At 41.7% G+C, this 27,756-nt stretch overlaps 1 protein-coding gene across 3 annotated transcripts in view; it reads left to right on the top strand.

The window, feature by feature from the left end:
* syt7b (synaptotagmin VIIb) overlaps window positions 1–27,756 on the top strand; it is a 62,358-nt gene that overhangs the window by 9,789 nt on the left and 24,813 nt on the right. For 2 of the 3 annotated variants that reach the window (XM_060070588.1, XM_060070587.1), the window contains exons 2-5: window positions 17,202–17,305; window positions 21,240–21,319; window positions 22,443–22,577; window positions 25,819–26,019. In XM_060070588.1, the coding sequence (XP_059926571.1) occupies window positions 17,202–17,305; window positions 21,240–21,319; window positions 22,443–22,577; window positions 25,819–26,019 (520 nt within the window). The remainder of the gene's footprint in view (window positions 1–17,201; window positions 17,306–21,239; window positions 21,320–22,442; window positions 22,578–25,818; window positions 26,020–27,756) is intronic. The other variant, XM_060070589.1, reaches the window with a different exon arrangement.

Raw genomic sequence — 27,756 nt, 5'->3', positions numbered from 1 at the left:
CTTTATTATGGAGCTTGAATTTCCAATATCTTTCCAACTTGAAATCCTGTGTATTAAAGGTTGGGTATGGAATTCTCTTTTTTGGCCATTTTTGCAAAATTACTTGAAATCCTTATCATAACCCACTTACAGCCACTGAGTTAGAAGTACTGACATGAAAATTAAACAAGTCAATCATCTGTGGAACGGGCAGGGCTCGAAAAACTCCAGCCAATGATTTCCAGACCCACGAGTGGCATTGGACAGTAAGTACGTCAATCAAACGATCGTACTGCACTCCCCCTCCCCCGCTCCCCGCGCGACCCCTTCGTACACGTACTCAAAGCTCGTGACCCAGAGCAAGCTCCTGTTTGTTGTTATCCTGCGGTAGCTACTGGAGCTAGCTAACTAGCTAATGGCTCACTCTCGCGCATCTGTGTTCGTTTGTGCATTATTGCGCGTCCATGTACTTGGAATGGGTGGAGTCAGAGTCAGCGTTGAAGGAGTAGGACCTTTTGAGTTGTGTATTTTCAAAATCTGCTGGCGTTTCGCAAATCCCATACCCAACCTTTAAGTCACTATATCCTGTAAAATTAGGTTATTATAATGCAGATTAACCATTTTACAGCTATTGTGCGAATGACGGATCAACTTAGTCAACTTTTAGGGTACAGCCCCAGTTTCAACTGTGAGTCACTCCGATACTGAAGGATCCAAAATGTATCGTCTGCTTGCTCCGTTGATGTGGTGAGGGCTTGAGTACAGTTCAAATCTCTCTCTGAAAGTTTAAAACATTACAAATCTATCCATGAATTGGTTGGGACAATAACCAAACCATGTTGCCATCACTGGTTGACGCGGGTGAGTTCAAAGTCCAGCAGTGCAGCACTTTTGCCAAGAATAAGACAGAGAGGAAGTTGGCGAAACAAGCATACACATTAGGCATCATCAGGATACTAAGGCCACATGAATCTGTATGTGTGAATGTGACTGTGGGATATTTGTGTGTCAACAGAGAAATGGATGTGTTTGTGTGGGTGTAAGGGGTCGTTGTTGTATGGGAGAAAGAGGCCGCTGTGAAGAAGAGGATGGAATCAGAGTACAGAAGAGAGCTATATAGACAGAGTAGAGTGAGTCAGTGGCTGTTGCAGACTCTTTGCTTTCAACCACCCCTCACGACCAGGATATGTAGGGCTCCAGTTCCTGGCTTCACTTCGTAGGCTTCAAAATTGTCTGTATTGTATCTTAAATCCCTGTTTGTCTAATTCTTTAGTATAACTCAATATTTGTGTTTTGCTGTGTTTGACATCATGGCCAGGACATTTTTGGAGATAAGAATCTGTTCCACATTATCTTATTAAAAGATTGGTGAAATTACGAAATATTAAAAAGAATTAGAAGAAATCTGCATGAAACTAAGCATACATTTCTACATGAAAACTTTGATTTAAGGTCTGTTTCAATGTCAATGTGGTCGTCTTAATCACGGCAAGCGTATCTTATGTACACACGGTATATCAATAGAACAAACACTGAGCACTGCATCTGCACTCCATCTCACTTGGGTTGGATATTTCTGCAGTGGTGTGCTACAAAGCCTTCACACCAACATGCATTGCAACCGCTTGCATCATCCATCCACACTTAGTTCTCAGGATTTAGGAGTTATCTTCATGTGGGTCATCTGTTTTTTTGGAAGCCTAGTATTGTAGAAACAACACATCAGGAGTGCTGGTGATGGGGTCATTATAACTTTGGGGATGCATTAATATAGAAACATTTCATGATGAGAAAGTGCCTTGGGAAGAGTTGTTTTGATTACTGTCTAGGAAACAGGGTTACTATGGTAATGCAGAAAACATGTCTCCATGACACCTTCATTATTATTATACTTTTTAGATTGTCTCTATTTTCTTTTATTTCTGACCTCATGTTTCTCCCATTTTGTAATTATACACAAAGACAAATTCATCTTGACATAGGCCAAATGGCTTTTGGTCATCCTGCCAGAAATATGCAAATAAAATACATTTTCACACACGGCAACATGATACAAACGCCAACTCAAATGCATGTATATATAAAAATATATATATATATATATATATATATATATGTATATATATATTACATGCATGGATTTCAAATATATATGGATTTCAAATATCCATATATAGCTGCTCCCCCCGCGACCCGACCTCGGATAAGCGGATGACGATGAGGATGAGGAATATAACTATAATTAATTTATTATATTATACATAATTGACATCTGGGCTTTTTAACATACAAAGTTTTGAAGGACTGCAGAAGTATTTTGCAAACTCATACTCTTCTACCTCAACTTTTGTATTTCTTGACCCCAATGGGTTCTGTTTGTTGTGTTGTATCTGTCCCCATCTCTCTCTGCCCTCTGGCCCATGTTAAAATCTCCCCGGACAGTTGTGATGAGTCACCTTGCATGTCTGAGTAATTATATAGGCCCCGCGGGGCATGCAGATGCATAGAGATGAAGACATTTCCTCATGCACAAGATATGTCAACCTAATCCAATACTATCCTCTAATTTTAAATGTTTTAAACATCAAGGGAGGTAGGTTGAGCATGCAGCATGACCACATTGATGTTCATCTTTAATGACTTGCCCTAGAAAGATAACTCTCTAAAGGATGTATATTAGGGCTGCTCGATTATGGAAAAAATCATAATCACGATTATTTTGGTCAATATTGAAATCACGATTATTTTTGAGTTTGAAAACAGGATGTATTTATTCAGCATGTCTCTCCCAAAAACACTTTGCAACTGAGAACTTTGAAATTGTGTCTTAAAAAAATACACAAAATGGTCAAAAAGAAAATGTTCAAACCCATTATAATGAACCGATATGTATCCACGCTAAAATCGAAATCGAGATCGAAATTCGATTAGTCGCCCAGCCCTAGTGTCTAACAAAACAACCCTGGTCCACGTTTGTTTATGTACAAATATTCAGTACATTACTGCCTGCAAACCAGTCACGATCTATCATCATATGTATTGTTTTATAACCCAGTAAGAAGCTAGTTATTTCCTTTGAACCAATAAAAGTAATATACATGGCATGAATAAATAATCTTGCTCTTTGCAGAAGATTAAAGTGCATATTTTATGATTTAACAGTTGTGTGAGGCATGGCGTTCAGCGGCAGTGCAATCATTTCAGAGAATGCTAGTTCTCCTCTACACTTTACACTTTGTTGAACCATTGTGAGGGTCTAAACTGTGTGTGAGTGTATGTGTGTGTGTATTTGTGTGTGAGTGGAATCATTAGCGTCTTAGAGTACCATATTAAGCGCTATATAAATTTCATTTATTATTATTATTATTATTATTAGTACATATTGGATGTTAGGATTGACAACAATAATCTATACATTATTGATGAACTTCAATTGCAACCAATGCAGGGGTGCATTGCAATGCCAGGTATTAAGCATCATTTGCCGATAACAACACTGGAAAGGATCAAAAGGATGAATCATGATTGCATTACATTTCAAAGCTGAGAACACCAGTGTTGAGAGACCACTCATTTGTGTCGAGTCGACCCATGTCTTGCCGGATCTGGAGGGCAGGAAGGCAGGTATTCATATTCAACCAATGCATGGCTGTCTCAGAACAGATAATAGTTTATTTGGCTGTTTGATAGTAGACATTAGCCTCCTTAGGCTCGAGCAGAACGTCTTATGTTAAAGGGGACTTATTATACCACCAGGTGCGAGTGTGATTAGCCTTACAAGCCGTTTCGAAAATCTGCCTAATATGACATCACTAGTGGGTGTGTCCACCTAGATCTGTGCTGGATAGATCTATCTACCAGCCTACCCAGTGGACTGAAGTAAACATTGCTCATCTATCCAGCACAGATCTAGGTGGACACACCCACTAGTGATGTCATATTAGGCCGATTTTCGAAACGGCTTGTAAGGCTAATCACACTCACACCTGGTGGTATAATAAGTCCCCTTTAAAACTGTTCTGCAATTGTGGCATTTACAACAAAGAATTTCAATATTGTCTAACTATACTTACATTACACTACATCTATCCAAAGCGAATCAAGGGAAATAAGGAACATTTTTGGATTCAACTTGCGTGCTATTTTCACTCCAAATAGGAGGTTTCCTCTGTCATCCAAGCATCAGCTCAAAGAAAATCCAAATAAAAAAAGTACTTCAACAAAAAAATGTAAAGTGACCTGCCGAACACAACCTCCTCCTTCTGATAATACATAGTGTAGTTAGTAATGCTGTGAGTTCAAACCTTTCAACGGTTCAAACCTTTCACGTTCATCTTTATTTATTGGCACATCCTTCACCGGTACACACCTCTTGTCAGAACCACCCGGTGGTCTGAAATAGCACAGACGCCCACCACCTGGGCCCCCTTCATCCCTGTTACTTCAACATGGATGCAACTTGTCAAATTATGTTGTCCAAGTAACTCGCTGCTTTTGTTCAAGTGACAAACCAGCGACTGGTATGTAATTACAAAATTACAACTGTATGCAATTATCTAAATTACATGTATAAAGATAAATATGGAAATCATTGCATCATCTATTCCAAAATTCTCTGATATATATATATTGTAGGAGCCATTTATAGCCACAATTTAGTATATATATGAATATATGTATGTATGAATGTATGTGTAGATATATTATTGTATATTTCCCCATAGGTATATGTATGTATATATTTATGTATGTATATTGTATATATATATATATATATATATATATATATATATGTCAGTTAAACGTGAAATTTAACGGCGTTAAAAAAATTGTCGCACGATTAACGCAATTATTTTATTTAAAAAAAAAAAAGATTTATTTTTTTGGCTCAAAACAAAGAAGCAGTAGCCTGACTGCTATGTTCAAATGACATTTGTTCAAAGCAGTCGTTTAATTGCACTATAGGCTCTTTTTTTGTATCGTCCTGTTTTGATCAGTATATGCCAATGTTGTTATCAATAAAAAATCATTTGCACAAGGCAAGCCGATACACTTCACCATGTTGATAAGAGAATTAAAATGAGAATAATTATGGGACAAAAAAATCAAGGGATATTTAGCATAGAAAAAGAATTTGTGATTAATCGCGATTAATCATGAGTTAACTATGACATTAATGCGATTAATCACGATTAAATATTTTAATCGCTTGACAGCTCTAATATATATATATATATATATATATGTATATATATCCCTTAAATTTAACATCTGACTCCCCTGACAGAGACGAATAAACCAGACAACCAGACGTCCATCGATGGATTCATAATGACAACGGCATGCACACAACAACAACACACACACACACACACACACACACACACACACACACACACACACACACACACGTGTGTGTGTGTGTGTATGTGTGTGTTTATGGTTGTACGTGTGCGTTGTCATGATGAAACCATTGATGGCTCATTTCTATATGTCAGAGCTGCTTTCACCTTTTAGAATAGAGATGTGCTTCTTAACTAGGCAGCTCCTCTAATCATTTTGTTAAAAGGTATATTTTCTGCTTGATCTTTTATGGATCATTAACTGGTACCCAGACAAATAGGGGATGGCAGTACTTCCCTTCATTTAACCTAGGAACAAGACGAGACTCAGAGTGAGCGACCACCTCATGAGCCTCAGGCCCCTTCGCCCACACACGGCTCCGCGTAACATGCATGCAAACAGAGGCAACCACACACATGAAGACCCACGCTCACACACATACGTACATGAAGAAACACACACTCACACAAACATGCATGCACACACATACACAGACACAGACCTGTGCACATTACACATTCACTTGCCTCTGATGCACACATATGTTTGCACTCACAGATAGACACTGCCCTGTCAATTCAAACGCACACTCAAAGCTGTTTTCTTCAGTCTTTATATATTTTCATTGCCTTCGATAACTTTTTGCTCTCCTGGGACAGAAGCACCAGCCAATTTAGCCTTTGTAAATGTCAAGGGATTTGTCTGTTCATAGATCAACAGATAAATCCCAAACAAACAAAATACTTGTTGACTGAGACGAATAACCAAACAACCAGACGTCCAAATGAACACACATTTAGGAATTCTGTGTGTGTGTGGTTCTGTGTGTGTGTGTGTGTGTGTGTGTGTGTGTGTGTGTGTGTGTGTGTGTGTGTGTGTGTGTGTGTGTGTGTGTGTGTGTGTGTGTGTGTGTGTGTGTGTGAGCACTTTTCAGACATCATAGGCAACACAACAAATGAAGCCATGCATGATGCTGGGGGAGTGTGGGGCGGGGGGGCAACAGGACCACAGGGGCCCCAACCCCCCTCCTCCCAACAGAGACGGTTTGTGTGAGTGTCTGTGTGTGTTTGTGTTTGTGTGTCTGGTCAAACGGGCTGAAGGAGGTGTGCCTGACGGGGGGGTCAGATGTTAGATTTAATGGACTCTAGTGTCACAGTCAGTCAGCCTAGCAGTCCATCACTATGCAGCGAAGTAACACTGTTCTCAGTTCTAACTGCCGTAATGACATCATAAAAGACACTCTAATGCGATGACATCATCAAGCACTATACACAACCCACCTCTGATTTCTGTTCACTTTTGGCGAGTTAACCAAAACCTTTTCCTACACTGAATGGTGTTGACAACATGGACCACTAGGTTTCTAAGCCTTTGCTGAAACTGGGTGGAAATATTAAAAGAAGAAAAAATAAGACCTGATATGGCTAACCAATCAAAAGTCTTTATGGGGGCCCTTCATATTCGGGTGGTGACATGCAGAAGATGTGTGTTGTAAACACTGTCGTACCAACATGTCTTTCTTGTCATGGGATACAAATATTTTAACAATGTCGCTGGTAATCCTTAATTAGCCAATGCGGATTTAGCACGCGCTCAATATATTTTTTTTTAATAATGTAACGCTTCTTGTGAATCTATATTTTAAATGTCTCAGTGTGACAAAGTGATTGTCGATATCTTCAGGTTGTCTCACTACGGAGGATAACGGAGAGAGAGAGCATAATTTCCGGCAAGGCGTCATTTCCTGTCAAATGTAAGGGGTTTAGGTCTGTTAGCGGTCGTTCCCACCACCGTTCAAACAACTAACTTGCATTTAGCAATACCCAGAAATTCAGTAGGAACTCGGATCATCTAGTACTTGCAACACAACCCTTTGTGTAACTATCATCAGGCCCTAGTTTGCTTTTCTGTGCACAAAGACATTTTTATTCGACACCATCCCGAAATGTTCAGTTTGGGAAAACAGCTGTGTCTATTGACTCATTCACAACGTGATGTAGCAAATAGAATGTGTACCTCATCAATTCATACATACCATATGTGCCCACAGGTTTGCCGATGAGTTGGGTCTATGACGCAGTGCATGTTTGCACACCATTGAGCTCACTTCTGTTTGAGAGTCTCTGACTGGTTGACACAACGTGATTATTTTCCTGCTGTTGTGTTGTGTTTGTATAACCAGAACAACAAACAAACGGGATTGAAGAGGACTTGTCAGTCACATTGCTCCGGGGCACGAGCTAGGATGTGTGCTTTTGAAACGATACTTATGCATGCTTAAAAAAACACACAAATAAGGAAACACATTACGTATTGGGGTCAGGAAAATCAGCAATGGTGAGAGTTTACTGCCGAAAGAAAAATAAAGGATATTGAGATCCACACAGAGCACAGAGTTTTATTCTGCATCGATCTGTATAGATTATTATTGTCCATAAAGTGGAAACTTGACCTCGGCTTCACGGAAAACATGCAACACATCAACATGCTCTAAAAAGCGGACTATTTTCAGGCACACTTTGGTTAGACATCTACAACCATCTATCCAAGGTTAAGTGGGTAAGTGGGTTTTATCCTTGCTATGTTGATATTTTTAAATACAACAGCTTGGTTTATGCTGTTTCAGAAGAGCAATTATGCACACATCCTTAAACACATGCATTTGTTTTTCATATTTGTTGTGGCATATTTAAAGAAAGTCTTAACAATTATTTAAAGATTTTCTTGTCAGTTAGATCACTATATATTGGCTATTCAGGTAACATAATGGTGATGGAGCCTATGGCCAGCTCATGCCCTTGCACGTGCAGTATTATGAATGTTTCGAACATGGCGCTATTCTCACCATGCATTCAAATCACAAGCGCCGCACAGTTAGTGAAGCGACAGACTCTTCAACTCACTTGTGCAAGTAGTGGCAGACATTTTCTCTATAGGTGCCGTCAAATGGAATATGGAAGAGCTTAGAGTTTACTACTCTAAGGTCTTGCCCAGTTCTCACATGTATTACTAACCAAACATTTTCTTTGTGCGTTATCCCATGAGTCTAACATATTTGCTAGCTTTTCATTAAGCTGGGAAACAACAAATAAACTAAAGATGAAAAAACAAATAGCAAGACTAAGATACATAACATGATCCATCTCAATATTGCTTTTCTTTCTTACATTGAATAAATGAGAGTATGAATTGGGAGCATGGTAAGATTGGGCTCACGTAGGCAGAAGCATCTTCTGAAGGCCCATCTGCTTGCTGAATAGTCCTGCATGTGTTCGACCATGCGATGGTCTCTGTAACAGCCAGAGACGGCCTCTGACTGCTACAGAAAGCCTTCCACGCTGCTTCAGACATCGCACTGCTTGTGTTCCTGACGATGGGGAGGTGGCCCTGCGCATCGAGTGCATGCTTTCTGAAGAGAGAAACTGATGTGGAAGTGACCACTGATGAATCACGCATGACAACCGTGTGCCTACAGGCCCCAGCCGCCATGCACTCAGCAAACGTGAATGTATGTTTTTGTGTGTTCAACAGTGCACTGCAGCTCTTTGGGTGTACTACGCCTGCATTGGAGAGCAGAGGTATAAAAACCATATGCGCGTGGGAGTGTGTGTGTGGGGGATTTGCAACAAAAATAAAAAAAACGTATCAAGTATGTTTATGTTATGTTAATGAAAATTTGCTCTATTTCAAGTAGGCGTACTTGAATTCTTTTTTTGAATTTAGTGTCTAACTATCGTACAAAACTTGACTGAGAGAGCACAGTTTATACTTTTTTAAATACATCATTATTGTAGTATTGTGCAGAATACACTTAAAAAGCCATTTGCAGGTTGGCATCTCCGGTTAATAAATATGTGGTAGGCTGTGTAGCAACTCATTAAAACAATAATATTTTATACTTAGACAGCTTGTTTAGTTTTTGTAATGAAACATGCTGTTGCTCGTGTTAAGACAAAGGGTAGAGTGGGTGGCTAGTAGAACTGCAATGGCGAGTGCGTCACTCCTTCGACAGCCATAGCATTTTGTTATAATAAATACAATTTTAAATCCGAGGGATTGCAGCTATAGGAACCAGTTGGGGTTCTACGATCCTTCCACACTGGCTCTGGCGCCTGTCTTACCTCAAGTTCATAGTAAAAAAAAATTAAAATAAAAATATATTTGTTACAATCCATTTTCTATATACAATTGATGAGCAGGTGATGCCAACCTGCAAGGGGCTCTGTAAAGGGTAATTTCTTAACTTCAAGGCTCAGTTTCTTTGGTTGTTGCAATAGAAAAATGCAAAAAAATGATACAGAAGGTTACCTTAAGTTAAATTAAATCATGGGCAGCGAGACAGATTTTTTATATTTATTTTATGAGCAATTATATTGCTCATCTCTTACAAGTATGAGGAATCACTTTTTTCTCTCTCCATACCCAGCCAGCAACTGCTCTACTAATAGAGAACAAACCCAGAAATTGAATTGTCCAATAAGTTACAATTTTAGGTGTACCCCATCATATAGTCAGGTGATGTACAGCCTTGCTTTACAAGCCTGGGCTATCGGCATTTAGTCAAGGTCAAGAATAACTCTTGGCCATTTGTTCTGGGCCAATATAACTAATGTTGCCTGCCACCAGGGCTAAATATGTTACATAAGTGGTTGTGTGGGCCATGCACTTAAGCAATGATGACTGAAGTCAAATCATTTGTTGGCAGTGTCTCCCTAGTTCAGTTTTTATTGGCCCTTCAAGGGGATGTTTTTTTTGTTTTTTTCGATGCCCCATATATCGATCACATTGTAGATAGTTTTTCAGTACATACTTTGAGAAGCACTTAGTTTATATTTAAGTTAAAAAATGTAATGGTCTTTCAAAGAATACCAATTCAGTAATTGTTTGGTAGAGCAGAGGGCAATACTGAACATGCCTTGCCTCCTATATGTAAAGAACCTCAATGAGATCGCCGTGCATTCTTCTTCCACACCCATCTCTGGCTTGTACCCACAAACACTGTTTCGAATGCCCGACTAAGAATATTGCAGCTCAAAAAAGGAAAATACTTTTGTTTCACAAAGAAGTCTAATTAGCCAAAAACAGTCACAAGAAAGTACAACAGAAACCGTTCACCTCTCCAAAGCTTGGCTTACCTTTCTTACTAACAAAGAAAACTGGCCAATAAAGGTGCTTGACAATTTAAGAGCTATTATTTGAGTGTAGCTGGTAAGAAACGACACAACCATCCGTCAGCTATTAGTGAGTGAAATGAGTTGTGAGATTCTCTGTTTCGACATGACTGTGCCTGCATCTGTAAAAGCCAATTTAGATTTGAAACCCCTTACGGCTCATCTCTGACCTAAACTCATTCCCAGGGGTTCTCATCTCCTGACGGAATGCCTGGAACAGGGTGCTTCAAGTTGCGTTATTGGTGAGAGAGATGGCTTTGGAGTGATATTCGTTTCAGTTCCATCATTTGAGAGGCAAGAGAGAGCCTCCCTCACTCTTGCATAGAGGGATATCTGTATCTGTCATATGTTTTGGATATTTCTTAGTCTAATTATTTGCGCTCCAGTGTTGTGAAAGGAAATGTTAATATGCTTACACAGCTCAACAGAAATTACCTTGCGGTGGAACGTGATAACACTTAAGGTCAGGACCCTCTTTCAGCTTATTTCTGACCAGTAAGGGCATTTCTTCCCTGATTGGTTCGAGGAATCCATCTTGCCTGTGAATACCAGTTGTGTGAATTGCAACACTTCTCATTGGTGGAGAAACGTAATGTGGGAGGAGCAGATAGGTAGGGAATGTGTTTTTGGAAGTTTCGGTCCAATATCTTGCTCTCTTATGCCCGTTGTGCTTTTTTTTTTACATCTCCAAAGCCTAATCTACACCAAAAAAATAAATAAATAAGAGGTAACCCAAGTCTACGATTAAATTATGGAAAAGTAGCCAGATAACCAATCACAAAACACCACCTGTAACTCCACCAAGGTTTTTGCCCATCTCTAAGAAGGCCCTGGTATTGTTTAATGTAATGTAGTTGTGATTGTAGATCGACTGCACTGCACATGTTTCAGACCAAGGTCAGGAGGCTGCGAATATTGTGGATGGAGAAGTTACAATGAATTAACATTGCCAATATCACTACAGCCAGTATTTTGTGTGCCTCTTTTGATGGAGGTTACACGCATGAAGCTTTAAGGTATAATATGTAATTCCTGCCGCTAGCGGTCTCAAAGCCATAACAAGATACAGTTTGATGATGTTGTGAAGTAGAGTGCAAATTCTGGGCAGGCAGAAATCATGTTCAATAACGTATATTATTATATTCATTTTATTGACGATTAGTCACGTTTATTCACATTATGTCTTTTCATTCTAATGATATAGCTGCCAGTAACATGACGTTAAATTGCTAACTTAGATGAGTCGACTACCCATACAGCTGTAGTTAATGTTATGTTAACTTATGTTAAGGTGAAAAACTGTGTAGCCAGTAGAGCCCCAGTGTAACACACATGGACCATACATAATAACATAAAACACAAAAGAGTAGCCGCCAAAAGAGCTACACGGGTCATTGTCGAGATTTGAACGTGGGTGCGATTACAGTTGGACAGAGTGCATAAATGGACTGCTCTCAGATTTACAATGAAATACGATTTTACCCACTTTAAGTTGTGCAAAAAGGGTCCCTCACCCCAACATGTCATGAACATTGAGGACATAGTGTAAAAAGGATAGATTTCTCTGGCTTCGAACATTGCTGAAAACAATTGGGATACATATAACACACATACCTTTAACATTACTTGTTCCATCACTGGTCGTATTTGAGACACATTTTTAAGCTTGTGTCCTCTGAGTCCTCTCTCTCTCTCTCTCTCTCTCTCGTGGGTAACCTGTGGATTCTCCTCATTACAGACAACCGATCACAGTTCCTGCAGCAACACACTGTAATGGCCTTGACTGCCTCTGCAGCGTTGAGATGTCGCGCCTGAATAAACACACCTGCCAGTCAAATAACTGATAGCAGGAGCCCCGCGCTGGCGTCTGTGGCCGCCGATGTGGGACGTCATGGTCCCCCCAGAATGAACAAGATCATCTTCAGACCACTAACAGTGTTGTGAGATGAAATGTCAGTTCTGCTGTGCATGGTGAATTTAGGACGTGACCACCCAACTTCTGGTCCTTTTTTATGTCAAGCTTGTGCCCTGGATTCCGGACTCAGAATACTGTCATCACAAAATGTATTTTTGGACATTTTGGCCAACCTGCAGAAACCCTGATAAAGCCAGGCTGTTTCATAGTGGAATGCATGTTTCTGTATTGCTGAAAGTGCAAATGTAATGCATCTATCCATATTCCTTATAATGTATATGATATCATAATTTTCATCATCGTCGTCATCATCTGTGCATCATATACATATTATAATGATAATGATGATAATAATGCATGATGATAATAACTGTGGTGGTAACACAGTGATTTCCCTATGATACAGCAGCACTAGACAGAAGCAACAAGTACAAGACACACACACCCCAGTGATGTGACACTGCCAGGAACAGGGAGCAATGTCAGATGACAATGAGGTATCAGAAGGCACTGCATTCGCTGTAGAATTAATTATCTAGTTTAAATAAAAAGTGAGTGTGAGAATATTGTGAGATTGCAGTAATCACACTTAAACTGCCTTAAATAGCATCAGTGTGACAGCCAGTGAGCTCAATGCATCGGGGCATGTAATCTACTGAATCACCCATTTGCTCGGTTTTCTTTGGCCCATGTGTCTTTCCAGCTTTCCAATTGATATAAAAGGGCCTTGATAATTAAAGAGGGATTGTCTGTTCTCTTTCTACCTTTGAGCTTCAACAGTCCCAGGATAATAGTCCTCCACATAGTTGACAGACTACAGGTACCAACTTTGTAGGTGCGGATTGAAGTGATTTAGATGTTCTCATATCACGACGGAACAAACAAGAAACCCTAGTGGTTTGGTAGCGGACCTTTTCAACGCACCCAACCACCCAACCCCGACACATGATACGGCTCCATCAGAAGTCCCGCCCTCTCTCGCCAACATATGCATATTCAAGCATGCCATCCAGGCGTTCCTTTGGGAGATTAGAAAGCCTGGGATAGAGGTAAGGCTGACCGCATGCTACTGCATGCTTAGCCTCTTATTGGCTGATCCGGTTAGCCGGTGCCTTCTGATGAGGCGTTGGTGCACCATGCCTCTCCTCCTGGATTGAAGGGACATTTCCATGGGAGTCGGCAGCCCTGCCCCAGAATGAAGCAAACCTGAAAGCATTTTGTAAAGACGGGGTCAGAGGGTTTGGTTCTCTCAAAGCCCATTGCTTCAAAATGTTTGGGTGTCATGAACATGAGCGATTGGTCCTTTAAGGATTTGTCATTACCAATTCATTGCTAACTCGTACAAAAGGGTGATACTGACCTAAATTCCCAACTTACATAATATAGGTGTTATATAACAATCTTGTTGAATATTACAGTAAGAGTTGGAGCTGCAGTCCTCTTGCCGGTTCTACAAAATATTTCTTCCTGTGGCTTCATATTATGTAAAATGAGTTCTTGTCATTGTTATACAATCATGTGCATTATAACCCGAATATGCTACAATATTCCAACCTGCCTTACAGTGTAGCCTCAGCATATGCCAATCCTTCAGCTTGTGCTAACCTCCCTTTTTCATCATATAATTAACGTCTACCTCCTAACAATAGATTTTGGACACTTTAGTATTCAATTCATGCAGTAAATATCTCACATATGTACATTGGCTGGGCAGTGGAGCAGCAGAATGAATCGTGTTGGGTGACTGAAGGGCTGGACCTGGGGACTCTGAGGAGATAGATAGACAGAGCCAGCATGAGGCAGCATGAGGCAGCTTCTCAATTGAATAGTTTCGATCATTTTGGTAATAAATTATGCAATTAGCTCATGAGTGAACATTACGGTGCATCAATCAAAAAAACTGCAAGCGAGAAGATATAAGACAAGAATAGTAATTGAGCACAGTCCATTGGTTGCTCTACTATGGTGTGTGTATACTGATGCGTAGCTTCAGACATTTATTTTTACAAAGGAATAGCATCCATCCTGTTACCGGCAATTTTATATGAAACCAACGCTCCAATATTGCCAGCGTCTAAACACCTGATAAATAGGCCATGTGTTGCAGAGAGGGAGGGTTTGAGCGATGGTCTCAAGCTGTGAGACTCTCTTGTTTATGGTTGAAGCCACGGGAGTCGCCCAGTAGGACTCCCAGCGCTGCACAGTGGGACCACATCTCTGGAAAGTAGCCAATGTGGTTCCCATTCATCAGGCCCTTCATAACCTAAGGGAATCCTCCCAGTACTGCATAAGTAATGGGAGACTGTGGGGTTGCCACTATTCTTAATGTGTTAAATAAACTCAGAAGGCCACACGATTAAGGGTTATCACTTTCTAAATTAGTTAGAGTTACAGCTTTTTTTGTTGTATATCCAAAATAATAATTTTGTTGTGTGTCCAAAATAAAATAGTCATCTTTGCCCAAGGTGGAAAGGCATCTTATGTGGCGAAATGATGAAAGATATTGTAAACATACAATTCAAATGAACTGTTCTGTTTTTAGGCAACTGGACAATTTCTACCCAACAGATGCCAAATGCATCTAATTGCAAAAAGGAACACAGCTGGGACGGGTTTGTGAATTTGTTGTGGCTTTTATCCGATTTTCTCCATAAATATTGGAATTTTCATGCCACTTTTTGGCATGCATATTTTGTTGAAATATGGCATAAAGAAGTTCCACCTTCAGAGATCCTAAATTAATTGAATTAGTTAACATATTAGAAAATCCATAGTGTCAATGTAAGTCTAGATGAGTATTATCCTGAGGAAAGCTATAAGGCCCCACGTATAGCCTTTGTGCCTGCGTTTCCTCTTAAGTCCTGAAGTCAATCAGTCATTCATCCATCGTTCACTCTCTGTAACTTTGGCCGATCTCAGTTATTTAGCTCGTTAATTGCAGCCCAGCCTGATGCCTTTTGTGTTAAATTGCCCTGATGGCATTGGTTAAGACGGAAACCAATTATCCCTTAACTCAAATGTTTTCTAAAGCAATGTCAATGTTATGACAACTCATTCACCGCTCACTAGCGGTGCCCTGAAGGGCTTTGCATCCTGATTGTTTTAACGGGTGTGTGTTTGATGAGGCTCCGGGACACAAGCTGATTCATTAATAATTAGAAGTATTCACAATACTAATTGGATAGGATCTATTGGAACAATAGTCCAATGGACGTGCTTGCGGGAGGCTCATGGAAACGGGCTTCAATATTGAGCCGGGCAATCTGCTCTCCTCTGTTCGCCAACAGTACTGATTGTTGTATTGTATTGGTTCGTAACTCTAAATTAACCTCGGAGGGAAATTGAGCGACGGCTATCTAGGTTATTGAATTCGCTTGACCACAATTGGATATTTTATCCGTCATTCCTATACTTAAATTACAGATCCACTTTTTTTTTTATCAACTCACATGGCTTATCCCTAATTAACAGGTACAGCAGTATGCACATTATTGCCTACGTTGCATTTTCTTAAACCCTGAGAAACAGTGCATTGATAAGAGAGAGAGTATTAAAATATAGCTTACATGGTGTGAAGATAGTGTGGAGAGGGGAGCTAAAGCAGTGGCTGTGTAGGGAGGATTATAATGGCTTCACTAATCCACTCTCTCTGTTTGGTGGCCCCTCAGTGAATGTAGAAGTCTGGTGTAAGACAGGTGTGGGGGGGCAGGTGAACTCATTAAGGAAAACATCTGAAATGTATAATTTGCAAGAGATGCGGGGGCCAAAAATATATCATGTACTGGAGAAATGAGGGAGGACAGTTTTAAGCTTCAAGTATACTTCTGATGTCGAAAAGGAACTGTGTGGGTCTACTCCGGAACAGGGCTTGCATTCATGGTTCTGCGTGCTATTTGACCCGATGTATATAAATACATCATGAATTTATCTTATTTTTAATTAAGCTGTAGCTTAGTCTCATTCATTCTCTTATCAAATACCAAAACATCCAATTAAATCCCAATTTACGTAACACCTAACACCTAACACCTTGTCCTGCCATACTATCCATAAATATAATGTGAATGCTCTTCATAGACTGTCATTGCTCACTCTGAATGCTCTTTCGGAGATGGACTCTTTCTAAATGCTCATTCGGAGATGGACTCTGAATGCTCTTTCAGAGATGGACTCTGAATGATCTTCCAGATAGACTTTGAATGCTCTTCCATAGATAGACTCTGAATGCTCTTTCAGATAGACTCTGAATGCTCTGTCATATATACACTTTAAATGCTCTTCCATAGATCGTTTCTGAGGCTCTTACAGAATTGATTCTGGATGCGGCTTCCCTTCATAGACTTTGAATGCATGTAGACTCTGAATGCTCTTCCATTGATAGACTCTGAATGCAATTCTATATAGATACTGAATTTGGATGCTCTTTCAGAGATAGACTGAATGCTCTGTCAGAGATATACTCTGTCTTCATGATTTGACACATCCGTCTCAATGGATGAATCTAATGTTACAGCTGACTTATTTGCCAACATGTACTCTAAATACTCGTACTTGGCTGGTTATGAAGCACACCGTGAATATCCTAATGTTCTGTGTCGCTAAACAACAAAAATAAACATCTTTATGTCTCTATTTAATTGAACTTGTTTTTTGTATGTGTGTATTTTAACAGCCCTTTGCTATTTTTTACAGTAATCACACTCTGTGCATGTCACTCTCTCTCTCTCTCTCTCTCTCTCTCTCTCTCTCTCTCTCTCTCTCTCTCTCTCTCTCTCTCTCTCTCTCTCTTCCAGGCTCAGTGTCTCTCAGTGTATTACTGGTATCCATTGCGCTGACAGTCTGTGCCGTTTGGCTCATAGCTCTATGTGGTGTCTGCAACTGGTGTCAACGTAAATTGGTGAGTAACAATGTGCATTGACTTGTATATGCAGTTTATGTGTTTGTGTGTGTGTATAGACATTATATTTTACAATATGTGATTACCCTTAATCCAATGCAGCAACAGCAAAATATGGATAATATTAACACTCATAAAGGTCATACTTGAGAAACTAATTAGAGGACGTTTCCTTAATATACAGTTGTCGGCCATGTCAGAGGCTAATGGTTGAGTGTGTGTATGTGTGCTGGCAACATTAATTTAAATTCAAATTATAGCTCTAGCGCATTATGAAAAATGCTATGCCATGATATTGAGGCTGAAAGAGATTTCCTCTCCACTAATGCGTTATTTTACCAGTGTCAGGTGGCTCGAGGATTGGATGCCCTTGGATGTGTGCCTCAGTGATGGCTTGTGTGCTAGCGGTGATGGTGTGTGCATGAATATAGGGTGAATGATAAACATGTGAAGATAGTGTACATGGAGGGCCTTGGTGGGCGAACAGGAGCAGAATCAACTAGCAGGTTATGTAAACATGGCGCCACGCACGCACGTCAGGCGGCGTGCGTGGCATGCTGCTCCTAGCCAGCCCCCAGGCCCCCCAGCCCCCCAGCCCCCCAGTGCCCAACCCCCAGCCCCCCACCCCCCACCCCCCACCCCATCATCCGATCATCATAATGCTAATGAGAATCCACCTCCCGGCTGTGCAACTGTAATTATTCCCATACGTTCCGATGGGCTTGCTTTCTCCTCAAGTACTGTGGAGTAGTGTAATGTTTATTTATTTTTTCTCTCTCTCTCTTTTCTACCATCTCAATCTCTCCCTTTTTATCCTGGGGCTGGCTCACGGTCCCCTTCACTCTGTCCCACACCCAGTGCTTGTGCTAGCGGTTGCAGTCTGTCTTGAGCGAGTCGAGTTGGGGGAACAGTTGGGAACAGCCTTGCGTTTTGATCTTCCCTAGAGAAGCATAGCACGGCGCAGCATCAGCCCACGCGGTCTTAATACGTCCAGGAAATGAAATATGCCCTCTTATCATCGTGTCTGTGAAGTGACAGAGGAGCGCAGTTCGCGGTGTACTCATTGGACGGATCAATTAGCCTATCAGCCGTGGCTTATCGATGTTTGCCCCTGTCGTTATCTTACGTCTGCGTCCTACCCCGTGTTGATGATGTCATTCTGGGGCTGGCGCACGCTCATTATACGCCACAGTCTGGTCTGCATTTGTCCTCTGCCCACTTTATCTCCTCGTCCTTGTCACAATGCCACTGATGTATTCCCGCCACCGCCACCGCCACCACCACCGCCCTCTCGCAGGTGTTTCTCTTGATCTCTCTCTACCTAACAGTCTCTCCTTTCCCTACTTCAACCCTACATCACGAAAATTGTGCTTGAATACGTGGTTGTAAGTTGTTGTCTATCCTTAACACATAATAATCCATCTTCCATATATGGAATAAGAATCTTTAAGAATACATCATAATTCATATGCCATATGTAGAATAAGAATACATCTTCCATTTGGGGAATAAGGATCTCAGCAGAATCGATTCAAGTTGATCCGGAGGGGGTTTGGAGAAGAATACAATAATGTCGCTGCCTTCAAAGTAACCCCAATGTTCTGAGATGCCAGATGACCGTACCGAGAGAGCTGTGTGAAGAAGATGAAGATGTCAGGTTTTGGAGGCTGGCTAGCTCCCACACTATGGGGCAGCTTCGTTGGGAGCAGAAGTGGGTGGACAGTAGGAGGGGTAGGGAGGGCCAGAGAGAGAGAGAGAGAGAGAGAGAGAGAGAGAGAGAGAGAGAGAGAGAGAGAGAGAGAGGGAGAGAGAGAGAGAGAGAGAGAGAGAGAGAGAGAGAGAGAGAGAGAGAGAGAGAGAGAGAGAGAGAGAGAGAGAGAGAGAGAGTGAGAGAGAGAGAGAGAGAGAGAGAGTGAGAGAGAGAGAGAGAGAGAGAGAGAGAGAGAGAGAGAGAGAGAGAGCAGATGGTGGAGGGGCATGGCTGGTAGAGGAGTGGATCTAGACAGGGAGAGCGGAGAGTGTGGAGGGGAGCTGGTGTTGAGCATCTCATTTGTGAGTACTGATGACAACGGGAGCTAGAAGTGCCCACTGGAGGATACAGCAGGGGAGAGGAGAGGGGGAGAGGAGAGGGGGAGAGGAGAGGGGGAGAGGAGGGGGTAGATTTCATGGTTCGCTTACTCCATCCCGCACCCTCCCATTTCTCTTCAACAACAACAACCTCCGCCGCCCATCCCGTGTCACACGACCCCCCCACCCCAATCTCTCTCACCCACCCTCTCTCCCCCTCCCTCTCTCTCACTCTCCCTCTCCCTCTCTGGGCTTCTTTCCCCATCTAATGCATATACACAACACCCCCCCCCCCCAGCACCCACCACCTCTGCTACCAGCTTAACTAACCCCATCCGGATGATTCCGTGTCAAACGCTCTTCTTTTCTGCCGCTTGTGCTTTTTTATCCATCCTTCTCCTCCTCCTCCTCCTCCACCACCATAATTGCAGTTTCTTTTTAACTCACTGTCTTTCTTGCCTTCCTTTGCGTTTCTGTAGCTTTGACCCCTTTTTCTCTCTCTCTCTTTCTCCATCTCACTCTATCTCCCTCTCTAGCTCTCTCTCTGGTTCTCGCTGTCTCTCATTCTCTCTGTCTCGCCCTATGTCTCTGTCTCTCTGTCTCTGTCACTGTATGTGTGTGTTTGTGTGTGTGGGTTAGTCCCACTCCCATCCTACCGATGTTGTGTGTTCTCTTCTCTCTCTCTTCCGCTCCCCATTCTCTTGAAGATTTTATGATACTCTTAAATAATACATGAGCTGCACTTGATAGCAATTTTTTGTATGTGTGCATGTGCGTGAGTCTTAGTTTAATTGAGCTTGTAACCTCGCTCAGATTTGAAAATCTGTTTTTATTATTTATGATGTGGTGATCAATATGTGCTATTATAAAAGCCTTCAGGCTAATAAATTGTGCACCTGTAAGGCATCACAAGTACTACATCCTCCTGTCATTCCTAGCCAGAGGATCCACACAGGAACAACAGAAGACCTGAATTATCTATGCATTATCTAATGCTTCTCAATCTCAAACTTTTCTAAATGTTTTATATTCCAATGTGCACACCTCATTGTCCCCTTGAAGAACATGCCTTTCCTTACCTGCTTTACTTGCCAAAGCCAAAGCTTCTGCAGGCTATAAAACGCAAAGCGCCCGTTTTCAAATATAGAACCTCTACATTTCACTGATAATGATGCTCGGAAATGCAAAAGAAGCGGGCAAAGCGCTGTTTACAACTAAAAAAAGACAGCCCCAGCTGCGATAAAATTGTTAGGTGTGATCGGGACCTTGCCCGGAATAAGAGCATCTGCGTGATGAATAAATAAATAAATACATAAAACAGGAGTTGCCAGACTTCAAACCTTAGTCATAAACTAAAGCTTACCAGCCTGATTGTCTGTTCTAGTAGCGGACAGTGATGAAGGCTATCCACTGTGTGTGTCCAGTATTAATATCCATTATTTCCACCAGCCTTAGCCTTTGCAGGAGTGTGATGGACTGCGGGACCGTGTTGCTGGGTTTCTAGTGTGCTGAGAGCCCTTTTATAAGGCTGAGCTCCTTCGTCGAACCGGCCAAACTCTCCCGGCCAAACTCCATAACTCTTTTTCTCTTTTGAAACACATTTTCACTTTCTCTATCTCTTTCTCTTTCTCTTTCTTTCCCTTTCTCTCAATTTGTTTTTCTCTTTCTCTGTTTCTTTCTTTTTCTCTGTTTCTCTCTCTTTCTTTCTCTTTCTGTTTCTTTTTGTTTTCCGTCTCTTTTGCTCTCTTTCTCTCTCTTTCTTTCTCTTTCTTTCTTTCTGTCTGATTCTCTCTCTTTCTTTCTCTTTCTCTGTTTCTTTCTCTTTCTCTTTTTCTTTCTTACTCTTTTTCTCTCCTTCTCTTCATAGGGGAAGAGGAATAAGCCTAGCATGGAGGCGGCCAGCTCCCCAGAGTCTGTGAGGGGTCGAGGGGAGAATAAAGCCATCAAGTAGGTATGAGGTACCAGGTGCAGGGTACAGTATTAGCCAATTAACCCTTTAGTGAGGTGACCTCTTCCCACTTCCCACAAGTCATGTTGTTGGTATTTGTAATGACAATACTGTAATGTCAATGTCAGACAGATCAGCCCCCTAATTTTAGATTAAATAATAGTATGAAGTATCAACAAATATATAAATAGTAGTACTTTCCCCTTTACTAGCACAGTACTTGTACTACTGTACACCTTCTATTTTAAACAAAGAATATGTGACCAAAGAACATGTAATAGAGCCTATTCACCGAGGTGTCATCATAGGACAAAGACAGCTGTAGCTCATACCACTGATTATTGGTCTGCTGATTGTATGTATGAGAGCACATGGTCCATGTCAATGTAAAGTGTAGTCTACAGCCCGGTACGTTAAAGCAGCAGACCCATGAGGTGTGTTATGAGCGACAGCTATGTTTTCCTACGATGACATCTCTGTGAAAGGGAATGTTTTAATTATGTTTGTCCAGGTTTTTTTCGTTTCTGCTTGTGTTCTAAGTGTGCTTTACTTCATTGTTTACTATGTGGCCTTTTCTCTTTTTATAACCCATGCCCGTCTTGTTTTCATTGATTAAATATTACTTTTTAGCCACCGCTAAGCTGCGTGGGTACCTTCCTCTATGGTCATAAGTCATTCCTTGTTTTGCTGGTTGTTTTCTTCTTACCTATTTTCCTTCCTTCCGTACACAGTTTATCCTAGGTTTTACGCTCTTCTTACTGTAATGATTTATGCATCTTCTCGGGACTGAAAGCAAGTACAGTGTAAGAATATGTTTGTTGTTAATAACGATAATAATATTAACACATTAACACTTTCTGTTGTTGTTGTTGTTGTTATTGCCCTTAATCTGGTTCATTGTTGTTCGGACATAATATCCAGAAATATCTCCCTCCCTAAATCTGTATACAGTGTGAGCGGGACTCTTATTGTGTTCGGATCAGTGAGTATTACACCAGGTCTCTTCACAGGCAGGATTTGTTCCCCCCTCTCACAGTCCTGTCACAGGCGTGAACACTGTGCGTGTTCTGTTTTTTTTTTTGTTGCAGTGCTTACTGTTTGTGCCCCTCTCTTTGGCCACAGCGATTTAGACCGAGACTTCTGGAATAACAACGACAGCAGCAATGTACAGCAGAGGTGGAGCTCCTACCCGCCGAAGGAGTTCCTCTTAAACATGTCTCCGTACGCCCCCTATGGAGATCCTCGCCTCACGCCCAAGTGAGTCTCAGTCACGGCTGGTAAGGGATCCCTCTACCTGGGCAGGGCGGTAACGAATGGTGGCCTACATGATCAGGCTGAGGAAATACGCTGATTTGCTGCCGTGTTCAAATGCATTATTTTGCATTTAATCCAACATTACCAAAACAAAAATACACACACACACACACACACTGGAAAAGAGCAAGATATCGTTGGTATAGGCTGTATGGGTTACTAAACAAACACCCACATTAACTTTGCTCTGCATAAGCCTTGTAGAAAAGGTAAAAGGATAACGGTTGTAAGAGGTCCGATTAAGTAGCGTGAGGTAATACAAATGCATGTTTTGTAACTTTATCCTATCTCTCTTTTGGAAGCCTTTGGCTCTAATTGGCAGGGATCTTAATGTTTTCTTGGCCCGGCCACGTCTAGATAGTGTTTAATATGCGTTAGGGATAGGCAAGGTTTTATAGAGATGTGTATTGCAATTGGGAATTCTGCCACGATTTTAAAGAATTCAAAAGAACTCTTTGGATGATATAATTGTTAAGCTTCGCCAAGCAATCCATGTTAGTATTACACTTTGTTTTGCATTCCCAATCTAGGGAAAATTATGTTTTCAAATATAAAATCATGGTACAACGATAATGCCAAAAATCTTTATCAGGTATATGACTGGTAGATGCCTTCAAGACAGCCATTTCTGGAACATTTCCAGAATTCATAACAGTGACCATCACAACACTTGTTGACTCCCCCCAGGGAGTCAAAGGTCAGATTGCCCCATTCTCTACAGCCCTGCCAGCCTTATCAAGCCCCTAACTTTTAACCTGCACCTGCAGCCCATGGCGCGTTGCCATGGAGACGGGCAACTCTCTCTGAAAGCAAGCCTGTGAAGTGTATACCACCCTTGTAGCTCTTCTCTCCCCTCCCAGGCAGACAACCAGCTGCTAAGGGCTGCTTACTGGCCATCAGTCACTTAGGACTGCTAACTGGTCACCAACCACTAAGGCCTGCCTGGCCTTTAGTCACTCAGGCCTGCTCACTGGTCACCAGCAGCCTTAGGCCTGCTAACTGATTACAAGCTACTAAGTTATGTAGCCGCTCAGGCATGTTAACTGGCCACTAGGCGCCTAAGGCCTACTAAATGCTTGTGAGCAGCTAAGGCCTGCTAACTGGTCACCAGCTGCTAAGGCCTGCTAACTGGTCACCAGCTGCTAATGCTTGCTGACTGGTCACCAGCTGCTAAGGCCTGCTAACTGGCTACTACCATGGCTTGCTAACAGAGGGTTGGCCATTGGTTTCTCTTTGTCTTGTCTTTTTGTGCTTCATGGTTGCTAGCGTGGCGGGGTTCTGAGATCCTACTGTGTCTTTGTGTGTGTGTGTGTGTGTGTGTGTGTGTGTGTGTGTGTGTGTGTGTGTGTGTGTGTGTGTGTGTGTGTGTGTGTGTGTGTGTGTGTGTGTGTGTGTGTGTGTGTGTGTGTGTGTGTGCATGCATGTCTGAGTGTGTGTCTGTTCTGGTTGTAAACGCATTACATTGCGATGTTGTGTGTCATTGTCTGGTTTCCACCCCTTGCTCATCGGAATCTCATCATTTACATTTTTTTTGCGCGCGTCATGTTTTAGTTCCATGCCTCCCGCCCGCCACAGTAATGCTTCCGCTAGGAGACCTAGCCTCACTATGCATTGTAGGTCTAAGTCCTCAGAATCATCCTACATCTTCAGCCATCGCCCATAGAACAAGACATAGCAGTCTGTATCTCTGTGGTAAAGGTGCTATTGTCCTTCCCTGTAGTGCTTTAAGTGATATGGATTAGGGTTGCCTGATTTTATTAAGCTGTACAATTGAGATTTTGTTTTTTTCTTATCGTGAGATGAGAACATCAATACCATATTCGATTCTACCTTTATCTCTTATTGAAAGAAAACATTGTTGGTGGAGAAGAAAGACAAAAAAGATACAGGTTTTATACCGGTTGACACCAAAGATTATAATTATTGTATTATTCTTCCTAGAGAAATAAAGATACAGCCCTCAATGTATAACCAGATTCTGTCTCTGTCTACTAAACAGAATCACTCAAAGCAAAACTTGCCATTTCACTCTTCTTGCACCTTACAAATGTGTTAAATTGCCCTAAGCCTTGAGACCTATCCCATAAAACCTGATTAGTCCAGTCGCCCAGGTAACCTCCAGTCATGTTCAATGTTCATCACCCTACAACTGAATGTCCCCACCCACGCGCTACGCATCCAGCGGTCACTGTATGACTATTTGTGAAGAATGTCCTGGTCTGCTGCCCTTGTCTCGTCACTTGGCCCACTGGGGATGTCTGTCGCTGTGACGTCTAGGTGTTGCCTTACACAGGGGTGTGTGTAGGCCACATGATGGGGGAATATGTGCTGACGAAATTGAAAGTTAAAGTTAATTCATCGTGGGGGAAAGTGTGTCAAAGTTCTGCATACGTTTTCTACCGTATAGCTTTTGCCTTTTCACTGCTAAGCTTAACCCGTCCGGTGGGAGCTGCTCCGTGTATTTCCACTCTGATCTCTTTGCAAGCAGTGATTTAAGAGCTCTCCTGTTGTCTCTATAAAACATCCACTGAGTGCTCCACTTTGTGTCTTGCTAACCTCTCACATACGTTTTTATCTCTCTAACTATTTCTCTCTACCTCTTCCTCTCTGTCACTGTACCTCGCCCTGTCTGTCGCTGTACCACTTCCTGTCTGTCTCTGTACCACTTCCTGTCTGTCTCTGTACGACTTTCTGCCTGTCTCTGTGCCACTTCCTGTCTGTCTCTGTACTACTTTCTTCCTGTCTCTTTGCCAATTCCTTTTGGCTCTGAACTACTTCCTGTCTGGTTCTGAACTTCTCCCTGTCTGTCCCTGTACCACTTCATGTTTGTCTCTGTACTACTTTCTGCCTGTCTCTGTACTACTTCCTGTCTGGTTCTGAACCGATCCCTGTCCGTCTCTGTACCACTTCGGGTTTATCTCTGTTCAACTTCCCCTCTGTCTCTGTACGTTTTCCTGTCGGTCTCTATATCACTGCCTCTCTGTCTCTGGACCTCTTCCTGTCGGTCTCCGTGCCCCTTTCTGTCTGTCTCTGTACCGCTTCCTGTTTATCTCTGTACGTATCTGTCCCTCTCAATGTCCTCTACCTATCTCCTCCTTGTTTTGTTGGTTTCCCCACTGTTTTTGTTCCCGCCTGTTGTTGTTGTTGTCGTTCTGTATTGTCCTGACCCCGCATGCTCTCTTAGCGGGGCAGTGGATAAGGGGGGACAGGGAGGTGCTGGGCCCTCACCTGGGACCAGTGACAGCGGGGGCATTGTTGGCTCAGGGGCCGGGGCTGGGCCCAGTCGCAGCGACAGCCTGCGCAGCATGGTGATGGGGGCTGGCAAAGCGGGGCGCTGGCAAGCTCTCCAGAGCCACATGCACGCCGGAGGCCTGCGGTCTAGCAAGTGAGTTGCATGGTGAAGGATGATCTATGGGGGGGAATGCATGAAAATAAGGAGGGAGGACAATGTGGGCATGCCCAGTCATGGTGCCCATATCTGAAGTACAGCCTTCCAACGGCAGGATGTTACACATGCAAGGAACGAGAGCAAATTGAGGGACAAAGGTTTGTTGACCATATGCAAGCACTGAACAAAGCTGATATACATATTGATCTTTTGGCCATTTCAAGTACTTAGTTGTTGTTTTTGCCAAACAGAACCGCTAGGTTGTTTCGTATTATAGGCATGTCCACGGCTTTAAATGATCTTGGAATTTAATTATATCCACATTCTAAATCCATCAAGGAATCGGCAATGCTCTTCTATGTGGACTTCTAAAACCCATGTGAGTGGCTCCTAATAGCGAACAAAATTTCACATAAATTATTCAAAACAATTCTATCAATAGAAAATCATCCATCAAAAAATAAAATAGCATGAAAGCCCACATTGATCAGAAAGTTTGGCTGATGCCCTTCTATTTTTTTTTTTTAAGATTAACATTTGTAGCGATGGATTGGTTCACAGTTTGTGTGTGCAGTGATATATAACTTATGACTCAAATTATAAATTTTTTCAGCAGCAAAGAATCAATTTCTCTGAAATAATCAGACTATTAAATCGTTGTTTATTTGTATCTCTACGAAAAAATAATCTGCAAATGAAAAAATTAGGGTGATATTATTTTTTCTTGCCTGGTACACATTCCTAAAATAACAAAACAGCAAATCCTAAAAAAAATCAGGGATGTGTTTGTGTGAAGAAATATGTTTAGCGATCAGGAGCTTTAGTCTTAATTTAATTTCAGCTGTTGGCACGCAGCTGAGATTCATTCCTCTGTTACCATCTCTTCTCTGCCCCTTTCAGATCCACATCTATTTCCATTTCTCTAGCTGGTATTGGTTTCTATTTTTGGTTATGCATCACTCTCTCAGTGCTCATCTCTCACTGCAAGTGTTTGGTGTTTTCTTTTTTCATTCTTCTGTTCTCTCTCTCTCCCTCCCTCAATATCTTTGTAAGGCCCCTTAATTACACTTTAGGCCAGTTTTTTTTCTTTATTGACTGCAAGGGAAGTAGTTAAAATAATTCCTCAACACAATGGAAAATGTTGAAGCAGGGGGAAAAATGGATTTCGCTTTGAACATTTATATTTATCCACATATCCTATCCATTAGATATTACTGCTATATATGTACATTCATTGACAATTCTCTGAATTTGGGTGGTGCCTTTGCATTCAACCTCCACAGGATAAAGTACTGAAAGGTTACAGGGCACACTGGTTAGGAAGGTGGTTTTATATGGCCCTGCAACTTTTGAAAATAGTCAGTAAAGAAGATTCGCTGTGAGCCAAATTTATGACACGGTGCACTCCGCTAAAATGCATAAGTACACAGACTGGCTCCTAGTTGTCTGGAATAATGCCATAGAGAATTCATCCAGATTTATTGATTTATTATGTTGCTTGATGCTGGACTAAGAAAGAACACTCTTTTTACTCTCTTGTATTGCGTTCGGTAGTTTTCTCCTGGGTGTAGCCTTGGCCAAACTCTTTTTGCTTTATTTTTACCTGCTCTCCCTTGTCAATTGTTGTCTCTTTGTTTGATTATTTTTTATTTTATTTTCAAATTTTCCCTTTTTTCTCAAGCCTGCATCGTTTCACACATTGCCATTTATACTTGGTAATGACACACATTATTT

The sequence above is a fragment of the Gadus macrocephalus genome, chromosome 14, assembly GCF_031168955.1.
Source record: "Gadus macrocephalus chromosome 14, ASM3116895v1".
In the NCBI taxonomy this organism is placed as follows: domain Eukaryota; kingdom Metazoa; phylum Chordata; class Actinopteri; order Gadiformes; family Gadidae; genus Gadus; species Gadus macrocephalus.
This window is presented reverse-complemented; position numbering and strand designations above follow the sequence as displayed.